At 41.4% G+C, this 12529-nt stretch overlaps 1 protein-coding gene across 10 annotated transcripts in view; it reads left to right on the forward strand.

Moving 5' to 3' along the window:
• SLC25A13 (solute carrier family 25 member 13) overlaps window positions 1–12529 on the forward strand; it is a 296284-nt gene that overhangs the window by 161534 nt on the left and 122221 nt on the right. For all 10 annotated transcript variants that reach the window (XR_010945512.1, XR_010945511.1, XR_010945513.1 and 7 more), the window contains one exon: window positions 12081–12221. Coding sequence is in view for 6 of the 10 variants with exons in the window: in XM_067746352.1 (XP_067602453.1) it covers window positions 12081–12221 (141 nt within the window). In the remaining 4 variants the exon portion in view is untranslated. The remainder of the gene's footprint in view (window positions 1–12080; window positions 12222–12529) is intronic.

Here is a 12529-nt window from a genome sequence, read left to right on the forward strand (position 1 = left end):
GAACAAAGATTGGGTCACAGCTTTCATACAGTTAAGATCCTTTAGATATTGAAGGTCTGTAAATCATTAAGAAATTCTGGTAGTAGTAGTCAAAATAGACATGTATAACAGGCAGAGCCCAAATGTGAACGTATTTGACAGCTCTGTAACTTAATTACTTTTTAATGTCAGTCGAACAGATTCCACTTTGGTTTCTTGGCCAGGCTTCTGTAGGCCTGTTAAAACCCTATGAAGTTGAAAATTTGAAACTTAGTATTCGTAAAACACGTAAACAGAGTACCCTTTTTCTGTCTTACCATGTAGTTAAGAAATTAAGAATAGGACATTTTATTTTGGTATCTGTCTCAAAAACAGTTAAGTGGTAAGAATCTATTTTCAAAGTTCTGAACAGTCAAGTCACAGATTTTTTTTACTTAAGAGCTTAATTTATACATCAAATCAAAGGAGAAAATCCCATACTGCCTTGTGTTTAGAGGCATGCGTTTAGTCAGTTTAACTAGGTGTATTAGTTTTCTAGGGCTGCCATAGCAAAATGCCACGGGCTGCATGGCTTAAACAACAGAAATTTTTTTCCTCACACTTATAGAAGCAGGAAGTCCTAGATCGAGGTGTCTGCAGGTTTGATTTTCTTCTGAAGCCTCTCTCCTTTGCTTGCAGGTGGCCATTTTCTCACTGTGTCCTCACATGGTCACCCCTCAATCTCTGTGTTGTCCTTATCCTGATCTCTTCTTCTTCTAAGGACTCCAGTCATGTTGAATTAAGGCACACCCATATGACCTCGTTTTACCTTAATTACCTCTTTAAAGGCCCTGTCTCCAAATATAGTCACATCAGAAGTACAGGGTTAGGTCTTCAGCATATGAATTTTGGAGGGACACAGTTCAGCCCATAACACTAGGGGTTAAGATAAAGATTCTTTTCTCAATTGCAATAAGGACTCAAGTTCTTGACTGAAGCAGGGTGATGACCCCTCGTGAGGGCACTGGGTCTGACACTTTCCCTTCAGAGCTTGATAGAGTGAGTGGCATCTCGGCCTCACGCCCCATTTGCCAGCTTCTCTGTGAGGTTGCTGAGCGCCTGCCTGTCTTCAGTGTTTGTGAACAGCAGCTGAGTGCTGTTGGGCACTGTGTTTTAATTTAATTGACCCACTGGTATTTGCGGAATATCTGTTTTGTACGTGTGATCTTTATAGACCGTGATAATACCCGCACTGCGTACAAATTATTTTCATGTTTCCATTTAACATTGGAGTAGAGAGTAAATGGAAAATATGTTGAAGCTTAGATTTCTCAAGAAATCTTTGTTTTCCAGTTTATTCAAATATCACATTCCATTATCACTTGAGTATCCATTTTATATGTAATGGAAATCGTTAGACATTTACTAGTGTAGACCTTTTTTTGTAGTTACAATTTTATTTGTATCAAAATAATCAAAATAATGTACTTGGGTTTTAGTTTAAAAAAAATTAAATTCCATATCTTCATATTAATCTATTTTTGACACATTTAAGCACACATTTTAGAATGTCACTGTGCAATTAGATATTCTTAGCACATGTCACTTGTGAAAAGCACTTTAAATCTAAGTACATTCAATTGAGCATAATTAGAATATCAAGATACATATTCTTCGTATACATTTTGCCACTTAATTTTTTAAGTAGCTATAAGTATCTACCATGTGAATTCAAATTAAAGGGAGGTGATTAAATTACAGTTATAGTTAATGCTTTTAGTTTAAAATATAGCAGGAATAACACTATTTTTAAAAAAATACACTGCTACGTTTTCTGTGGACAGCAGATTGATGACAGAATGGATTTGTTGTTGTTACATGCAAGACTGTTAGTATTATCTGCATATTCTCAAGACTGTTGCCGAGAATGGTGGGGGAGGGAGCAGGCGTCATAAGGGCTTTTCCATCTTGTGAGTTCTTTTGACTTGACGGCCCCCCCAGTCCCTAGAAAGAATGTTCGAGGATAGTATCTTGGTTGGTAAAGAAGCATTAGAGAAAGGCTTGTTTAGTTCATAACAGGTGAGAAAAAATGGATTATAGGGAAATACGAACTGGGGTTCCTGAACAGATCTTTTAGATCATGTATTTAGGCTGCTGGTATGTCCTGTGATTGTAATAGCAGACGGCCTTGGCAAGTCATTTTAATTTCCATGTAACTTTTTTTTTTTTTTGGTGGGGGGCCATGCCACGTGGCTTGTGGATCTTAGTACCCTAGCCAGAGATTGAACCTGGCCCTGGCAGTGAAAGCGCAGACTCCTAACCACTGGACCGCCAGGGAATTCCCTAATCCCATGTAACTTTAAAACTTACTTGTTCACAGTCATTGGACCTAAAGTATGTTAAGATCATTTTTGTGAAGATCACTATTCTTGGAATACTTAGAGAAATTGGGCAGTACATTAAGATTCTGGATTATGTTGCCTTTCTAAATATTTGATTTCTTGAAATTCTCCTCTTAAGAAAGAAGTATCACTTCCCTCAATAAAGTTAACTATGCAAAATCAGAAGTGTTAACGATGAAGTTAGTCATTACATAATATGGCAAAAGGAATTTGGGTGACAAAAGTGGGAGATAGAGAAGAAAAAAATCAAGCTTACAGAAGCACCTGGGCACTGAGCAAAAGCTATGATAGAAGCCACGTTTCAGGTTCTTTGCAGATTATCTATCTAGCCCATTTCAGAAAGGGGGTATTAGAAGAAAAAACCTGTATTTTACTTCAAGCCCTGAGGACCATGTCATGTGAAAAATTCGAGCATTTGGAAAGAGTGATGCTTTGTGTTGATAGAGTGCCACTCACCTGAGAAGCTTGGTGCTCGGACTTCACGCTGACATCGTTGTAGCTTCCACAGCCCTGCTTCCCTTTCCGGTTGCTCTCAGCCCTCCTGGATGCAAAGGTGAATTTATGAAGATCATGGACTTTAGACAGGACTCACACAGCTAGAACTGTCATATGGAGTTGTGCACTTTCATTTGTACTGGTGGCAAGATGAGGTGTCTAGCATCCACTTGGGATAGTTTTAAAGTCCAAATACTAGGACTCGATCTGGAACATTAAGGGTGATTGTGTTACCTTTTCCTGCTAGCGGTCGTATTACCTGGTTAGAAGGAGTGCACGGTGCGTCATTTTCAGCAGTGGGGAATCTTCTGTACTATATCCTATCTAGACTCTCTCTTGGTCCCTTTTGTGACTAGCAGTGCACATTTCCAAAGTGGCTTGCCAGTGCCGAGGGCAGCCCACACCTAAATGGAACAGAGATCAGTCCACAAACATGGTGTTGTAAATGATGCGGGTTATCTATCTGGCCGTTGTCATTTTTACCGGGACATGATTATTAACCATTTCTCAATAACAAATTTTCAGAATTTAAAATACCCACAATTTATTGAATGTCATCTTGAATTTAATTAAATAAAATTGAATGAATTTAAGTTAAATAAAAAACATCTGGTTATGTTGAGCTCTACGACATCACCCATCACTCACATGAGTTCTTTTTTTTTTAATTAATTAATTTATTTATTTTTGGCTGTGTTGGGTCTTTGTTGCTGCACACGGGCTTTCTCTAGTTGCAGCGAGCAGGGGCTACTCTTTGTTGCGGTGCACGGGCTTCTCATTGCGGTGGCTTGTCTTTGTTGTGGAGTGCAGGCTCTAGGTGTGTGGGCTCAGCAGTTGTGGCTTGCAGGCTCTAGAGCACAGTTCAGTAGTTGTGGTGCATGGGCTTAGTTGCTCCACAGCATGTGGGATCTTCCCGGGCTCGAACCCTTATCGCCTGCATTGGCAGGCGGATTCTTAACCACTGCGCCACCAGAGAAGTCCCACGTGAGTTCTTTTCTTCCTTTTTTTCCCCTTTTTACCTGATATAGCTGCTTCCTACCAGTCTTCAGTGTGACTGTGCTTTCCTCAGAAAGAAAGTTTAATTTGCAAGTTTCTAGGGAAAGAAAAATTTGAAAACTCAACTGTCCTGGCTTTGAAGGAGTTTGCTAAACTAAATTCACCTAAACAGAGTTTCGTCATGTATTTATTAACGGTAATCAGTACCCCTGATTGAGCACTGTGGTGTGCTAGACACTGGAATCAGTGCTTTATATACTTGTTTCCATTTACTCCTCACATGATCCTATAGATAACAGCTAGAATATGGGCTCCCTGAGGGTGGGGATCTTTGTCGGTTTTGTTCACTCCTATATACCTGCCTCTGGAGTTGGCACATTGAAAGCATGAAGAGCATTAATGTCCCTGTGTCCATTTTACAGGTGAAATAAGTTTGGAGTGTGTAGGTTAAGAAGTGTGTCAGAGCCTAGGCTGTCAACCATGGGCCATACTGACTCCCAGCGGTGCCCCCCATTTCTCAAGCAGCTGCTCTGTGTCAGGCACTGTGCTAGCTGTGGTACCTGCTACTTTATTTAGTCCTCACAATGCGTCTGTGAAATGCTTTCATCTCTTTGGTATAAATAAAGAATCTAAGTCTTAGTAAGTTTGAAGAATTTGTCCAAGGTCACATACAAGGAAATTATGAAGCCTGAATTAAAATCCAGGTTCCTCCGATTCAGTTGCTCCTATGCTGAACCACTGTGCTATATTTAGGTAAAACCCACACTAGTGTAATTATTTTCTGAGCCTGTTTGAATAAAATGGAAAATAGGTCACTAGCTATACATTTCTGAGTCTGAAATATTCCTCAAGGATTCAGATTTGGCAAGACTGGGGGATTTTACCTCCTATTGGCCGGGCTTCCTCGTGATTTATTGACTAATCTACAGAGAAAAACTTGATGCATCTGATGAAAATCAGTGATATTGTACCTGGGAGAAAACCTCTCTTACATATTTCTTGATGGACTCCAGTGTCTCTGAAGCATTTGCAGATCTGGATCTTTTCATTTCTCTAGTCTTGGCTAAATTTTAAAAGTTACCGACACTGTAAATGTGTGTTAATGTGGCACAGGACTCTCCACGTGACTTTTTGTTCAGAATATTCCTATCTTCAAACATCTTCATGAAACCTGGTTGGGATTTTATTTAGGAAGACTGCTCTGAATTTTAAATTAGTTTATGAAAAAATTGACACCTTTACAACCTTGGACTATTACATTCATTTATAGGAAATTGACATTTTTTACATTTGCATTTAAAATTAATTTACAGATCAAATGACACCTTTATAGCATTGAGTCTCCCAATGCTATACTACTTGTTTCTCTAGTATTCAATCTGTATGCCCTTTGTATTTTAAAAATCTATATTTTTTTTCATTTCAGTTCTATACATCTCATATTAGGTTATTTCTTGTTAATGCCACTTGTTAAAAAAGAAAAAAGTTAATGTGTAAGGTTTTTTGTTTGGTGTAGCAGTTTCATATTTCTCCTCTAAAGATATATAATGTTTTTGAATGTCGGGCTCTGTTTTGTTTTTTTTTTTTAATGCTACAGAATTTTTTGTCACACTGATGCAGGTATTCAATACAAGTAGGCAATAAAATATTCTTGTTCAGTACCTGATAATAGCCTGGGTAAGAGTCCACATGGCGCCAAACTGAATCATTGCTCACCTACAGTCCTGTGCATACAGTCGGCTCTTAATAGAGAACCTAGAGAACCACTGTGGAGCTGCCCATGGCTCTGGGTACCCTGGGGCGGGCACAGATAAAACAGCCTGTTTTAAACACTGTTTAAACACGGGCTGCGTGCTGCATCTAACAGCCTGTTTCGAGTTGAGGGACAGAAGGCATGAGCAATTGCATTGGGCTCATCCTTAGACGTCATTGGCTGCTTCATCCTCTTGTCTGTGTTGCAAATCAGACTGACTTCACCCTAACTTCTACTTGAGAGCCAGAGTATAATTTTACTGTTGCTCCTGAGGGCCCTTTTGTTGTTGATTTGGTTACGCTTCAGAACTTTAGTTGTGGTTCCTTATGCCAAATCCTGATCCATTTGATTCTATTTTCTTTATCTTTGAAGCCTGTATAGTAAGACTAAGACTAATAGTTTCTGCTCTGAAACAAAGTCATCCCACAGCTCTGCATGTGTCATTAAAGCAGATCTGCCAGCTTTACAAAACTGTCTTCCACTCTTCCTCTTCCTCCACTCAGAACTTGTGCTGTTTTGCTTAAGCGAAACACAATTATCCCCGGTTCTGTTTATCTTTTCAGTCTCCGTAGATCTTTTCTCCTTAATTCCCTAAATTTTCATTCTACTTTGCTTGCTTCCATAAATGACTATCATTCTCTCTTTTCCACTTCCCTGGAGAAATGTGGCTTACAGGAGCTCTCTAATTACTCAGCATCCCATCCCCAATCACAGATCACCCCGTATGCTGGGCTTCACCTCCTCCTTGTGTCAGCAGCCGTTGTTGGCCTTCTTCTCCCTTTGGGAAGCCCCTTTCTTGACTTCTGAGCCTGCATCAGTGTGCACTGTGGTGTATAGCAGAAGACTGTCATCACTTCTTAGGTCTCCACTCTTGCTGTTTCGTCTTCGTCCCACCCCATGTAAGCTCCCGCCTTCAGTTGGCACATATGTGGGGTGACGCCCTCATCTGCGTCTCAGTCCATAATTCCCAACTCACCCTTCTATGGCCTTCTGGATGTGTCGTCTCTTTAGGTTCTTTTGTTCCCCCCTTTTACATATATGCAAAAACTCTGTTCCTTTCTTCAACCCTACCCACTCCTTTTGCCCCACATTCAGCATCCAAGCCCTGCTGATCTCTGTTGCATCCGCCCACCCCCTACTTCATTACCAATGTAATTGTTCTAATTCTGGCCTTCTTTCGCTCTCACCTAGTCTGCTAAAACCCTAATTTTTACCCCTGCCCCAGGGCTCTCCCTCCTAATAAACTCTCCCCTCTGCTGCCCGGTCATCCTTCTGAGACATAGATACTAGTCACAGCACCCTCCAGCTCCTGAGCGTCATTTGCCAGCTCTCTTCCCACCACAGGCACACACAGAGGCACTTCCCCGGAAGGCGGCCCCATTCCCGAGTGTAGCATTCCAGGCCTTCCGTGGTTTGGCCCCCGTAGTCTTATTTTTCACCATCCTCCTTCATACCCCTTCCAGGCCATCTGAAGCAATGATTCTTCCATGCTGCCACGATAAGCAGTGGAAATAAATGCTCAGGCTCTGGCATCCAGCAGGTATAGCTTTGAACCCAGGCTCCACCTTCCTAGCTGTGTGACGACCTCAGGCAAGTTACGTAACCTCTTTTCAGCCTTGGTTGCTCACTTATAAAACTGGAATAATATATTACCTACCTTACGACATTATGAGGACCAAAAGAGAAAATCCTTACAGAGCTCTTAGCACGATGCCTGGTACGTAGTAAGTACTCAGTAAATGCTACGGGACGATAATGTTGATCTCATCATAATTATCATTCTAATTAAAATCTCTTTGGGCAGATGTGGTGCTGGGTCTCTTTACCCTCTAAGTGTAGCAAGCTCTTGTCACTGTCGCTTTGTGTCATTCCTTGCCTGGATCACCTAAATCCTAATTGCACTTCAGTCACCAGTTGATGCATAATCTCCCCAGATTATCCAAGTCAGCAGAAATCTCTCCCTCCTTTGAACTGCCATGGCAACGTGTCTGGACTTTAGCTCTTATCTCACTTATCTTTTCTCACGTGCCATTTTTTGTATTCATGAGGAGTCTATTTCTTGGACTCAGTCTTTCCTCTGCTTGCTGGTTGTGTAGCCCTAAGGGTAAGTTGCTGTATTAGTTTGCTAGAGCTGCCATAGCAGATATACCACAGACTGGGTGACCTAACATAGTTTATTTTCTCACATTTCTGGAGGCTGGAAGTCGAAGACCAAGGTGTCAGCAGGGTTGGTTTCTTCTGAGGCTCCTTTTCTTGGCTTGAAGATGGCCGCCTTCTTACTCTGCCTCACATGGTCCTTTCTCTGTATATCTCGGTTTCCTCTAGTTGTAAGGACACCAGTCACGTTGGTTTAGGGCTTACTCATAGGATTTCATTTTACCTTAGTTACCTTTTAAAAGGTCCTATCTTCAAATACAGTCACATTCTGAGGTACTGAGGGCTAAGACTTCAGTATGTGAATTTCGGTGGAACACAGCGCAGCCCGTAATAGTTGCTTTAATCTTTCTATGCCTCAGTTTCCTCTTATGTAAAATCTGGAAAAACATAATGTTTTGAGTAGACTGAAGATATGTATACATGCAAAGCAACACCCTAATAGCCTATGATGGATGCTTAAGGAATATTTATTATCTCTACTCCTGTTTCAAACTCCTTGAGAACAGGAATTCTTTCTCACTCATCTTGTGTCTTTATTGTTGCTAGGACAAACTTTGAACATGATTGCTATAAATATTTGGTGGATAAATATATGAACGAACGATCAAGTAGGAGAAGTGAGCCTGCAATAGGTATATGTGTTTCTCTTTAGATGCATCCAGATAGTGGATAGCAACTAAGATTTCAGTCACAAAGACGATACTGAGAAACCTGAAGACAAGTCAGTCTCCCCACTGTAAACATAATATGCCACACGGAGCCAGTTCCTGTATGGAAAATCGTCACCTGGCCTACTTGTCACAGACTCCAGAAAGTCACAGGGAAATGATTTGTGACAAAATTGCCCACATACAAAAAGCAGTGTCTTCACACAGCCAGAGCCTTCAAGTGATGAGGGACACAGAGACGTCACGTGCACAATAGGTGTTCCTGTCCACTGTCTGCAGATTCAGCTCTCTTTGATCTCTGCAGAGGAGGGACGTGGGTAAGGTACTGTGAATGGATAATAGACCAGGAGACTGAAGAGCAGCAGTAGTGCACTGCTCAGCGATCAAGTCACGATGGTGCCCAGACATCATGCATCTGATGATAAGCATCTTCTCTTGGTGCCTTGGAGTCTCTCATTTCCTTCCAGCTTGACTCCAAAGAGCCGATTCATCTTCAGCCCCTCTCCAATGTGCCACTTTGAGTCTGTAGGTTCTTTCTTTCTGAGCCCACCAGAGGTAACTAGTGCAACATTATTTTTTTCTTAGTATCACTGCACTCTTTCTTCCCACTGCCTCTGTTCCCTGCAGCTCTCTGAAGGGAACTTTTGCCTCATCCTTAGTGATTAGACAGACTTCACTGTGCGATGCTAAAAGATTGGTATCTGTCAATTGGCTTGGAGTCAAGGGAGTTGAGTATAATTTCTTGTTTTATTGTATATAATATTAACTTTTGTGGGTATTAGTTATGATATCAGATAATGAATAAGATAGCAATTCTATACCTAACAATCATACCCTTTAATAATGTTACCACTTGGAGATGTATAAAAGGTTTGTTACGAGGTCAGATGTAAAACATACAAATGTTACCCTCTGAAAGAATGTAGAAAACTAGAATTAGAAATCACAGCTTTAAGCCCTTTAAGCAGCCTCTCAGAGTTGAAAGGCAGCCTAGAGACGATGCAGTGAAGTAAAATGATTCTCAACTCTCACCACACGTTTTAATCACATAGGAAGGGGCAAATGTAGAAATCTTATTTATCAGGAGTAAGATCTAGAAGTCACTATGTTTGAAAAGCTCTGCAAGCAGTTGTAACATGCCACCAGGGAGGAGAGCCATCAGTTTAGGAGCCAGAGGAGAGGAAACCAATGTGTTTGGAGTCACTGTTTGAGCCCCGTGCTGGCTGCTGTACGTTAGCTGTCTCTTTGATCCTCGTAACAAGTGAGATGGTACGACCAGTAGTGACTGAGGATCACTTGTCACATGTGATACTCAACTGCCCCTTAGCTGCTGTTGGCAGCACTTGGTGAGTGTGCGTCGCGTTCCTGTTCTGTTCTTCAAGAAGATCCATGTATGTGTACGCTGACTGCTCGCCATTCTACCCGTGGTAGACACGGTCTTACCCACTTTTGAGCTTTTAAAAGTCAGCCTCAGGTTAATTCCAACTCAGCGAATCTTTCCCAGCCCTTCTGCCCCATGAAACAATTTTTAAAATTGTATTCATTTTCACAACATGAGAACTCAGGTCCAGAAGCACAGACATAATCCTTACTGTACCCTCAGTGCTGTTACTAGGCCAGGGCCTTTTCATCTCTTCATTATGGCTCCCATCAGCAACCCCCACCCCGTGTCGCTTGGAAAGACGCAGGTGCCAACTCACAAAATACTCAAGGGCTGCAGGGGTTGGTCTTCCCACCTGCCTGCGGGTCACAGCAGCCTGGGAGCAAAGCATGGCTCTTCTGAGCCCTGGGAGCAGTGGAAGCAGAATGGCTTCGTGTGGACCAGAAGAACACACCAGCCTCCCCTTCCCACTTTAGAAGGGCCTTTTGTGGGCCTTTTCGTGAATACAACCCAGGTTTTTCCTACCACTTCTGTAGAGTCACTCAGGAGAGATGAAGGTGATGGGTGAAACATGATTTAAGCAAGTACAGAGAGGGAGTCTGTGGCAGTCTAAACACAGGGGAATACTGCCTTCTTCATAGTTTGAATGTGTGGAGAGAGGGAAAATCCTAGTCTGTTTTTAGGAACAAATGTGTATTGACTAAGGTATCAGGTTGGTAAAAATGGAAAAACGATTTGATTGAGAGAGTTAAAAGGATGAACATTTTTCTTTGTTTTTTTTTGGTTAACGTTGCTTCTCATATTAGATAAAAATGAATACTGCTACATGACTTCTTTATAGAAGTAACACATGATCTATGCAGAAGAAACAAAAAACACAGCAGAAAAGAAATCTGTAACCCTACCACCTCAAAAGCACTACATTGGTGTCTCTCTTCTACATGATGGTCAGGGATAGCAGCGGGAGAGGCGTACGTGCGTTTACGCATCTGAGAGTTTTTACTTCACGATGTGTATTGACCATTTCCCACCTTATTTTTATTGGCTGCATAATATCTCATTTCAGGAGCATACTCAAATGCATTTAATCTATCCCTTCCCAGTGCATGTTTATGTTTCTAATTTTTATTTCCAGGTATTAAACTGTACTTTAAAGACCATCCTTACAGCTGGTTTTGATTAGCACAAGCCATTTTGTGAAGGCACGCACGTTGGTTGATAGGATCAGAGGATCTGGCGAGAAGTAGTTTGGTATGATATTGACCCAAATTGTGCATGTTACCATGATAGCATCTGCTAAGCTGTCAATGTCAGCACCATGTCTGTGGTCTGGTTCGGTGACGTCACTGTATAATGAAGATTCTGAAGTACGTTCTGTGTCAGCCTTAGTTTAGATGATATAAAAATATATTTGAGACAAGGAGTAACAAGTTGAAGTACAGTAAGAATGTAATTGCTTATAATAAATATAGGCTTAGCTTCAAAATAGCTAGCTTAAAATTCCCCTTACAGTGTGCACTTTAGAGATTTCCACTGATGATCTTAGAGGTGAGGCTCCCAGCCATTTGCTGGAATGAACACACATTGTTCACAGTTTGGGCTGTAATTGATTTAATGCATATTTTTACTACTTTGACATTTATCTTGTATGAAAAGAGCAATTCTATACACAGATAATATGTAAATATAATACGTAAGTCCATAAAACGGTGTTTGATGAGCGATCTGATTTTTTAAGAGAAGGAAAAGTAGCTTTCATCTAAGTTTGCATGTCCTCTGGCAGTTGTTGGAATATTGACAGAGTTATGAAGTACATCATGCGAGAGCCTGTGTCCTCTCTGCCCCCCTCCTGTTCTGACAGGCAGATTCGTGTCTCTTTATTTAGATACCACTTGACTTTCATGTTATGGCTGCCTTTGTGTGCTTGGCTTTGAGTCCTGTGGCGGCGGTTGATTGTGCTTCAAGGAATGTTTGTCATTTTCGTGTGAGGACTTGGGTGAGGCCAACAGAAGCCTCTCTGTGTTGGGCCAAGTCTCTGGTCTTTGCTCTCTTTCACCCTCCACGTGAAGGAAATGGAGCCTGATCCAAGTCCTCCCAGGCAGTAACTATGTTTTGATTCAAACTCATAATCACTGTTTTAATTGATGGGACAAGGATTGAAACTACAGTCTGTTGAGAATAGAATATTCTGAGCTCCTTTGAAGAGAATCACTCATCTCTTTCTGAACCACCCCGCGTTATACTAAATCTTTTCTTTTTCTCCCTTTTAGGCAGGAGCCTCCCAGGTGATTTTCACAAATCCTTTGGAAATTGTCAAGATCCGTTTGCAGGTGGCTGGAGAGATCACCACTGGTCCCCGAGTCAGTGCTCTGTCTGTCCTAAGGGACCTGGGCTTCTTTGGGATCTACAAGGTAACTCTTTTCAGTCATTTATTTGAGTATATGCTCATCTCCTAAACTAGTAACTGCTCATAGGCATGAAATTGATTCCTCACATTTCTATACCTAGAGAAGATCTTCTGCCGGAGCTCATAGGGTACCTTCATGCCAGTTAGAAGGAGGTGTCCTTTCCTGCCATCTGCCAAATAACTGTCCTTAGAAAACATAAATCAAGGATGAGTATGATGTCATGACCCCCGCAGACACTGTTCAGTGCACAGCTCTTTGCCGCAGCACTGGGTGGAGTTTTGTTTGGGTCTGTTACTGATATAAAAACCTAA

Source organism: Pseudorca crassidens, chromosome 8 (genome assembly GCF_039906515.1).
Source record: "Pseudorca crassidens isolate mPseCra1 chromosome 8, mPseCra1.hap1, whole genome shotgun sequence".
Taxonomy (NCBI): domain Eukaryota; kingdom Metazoa; phylum Chordata; class Mammalia; order Artiodactyla; family Delphinidae; genus Pseudorca; species Pseudorca crassidens.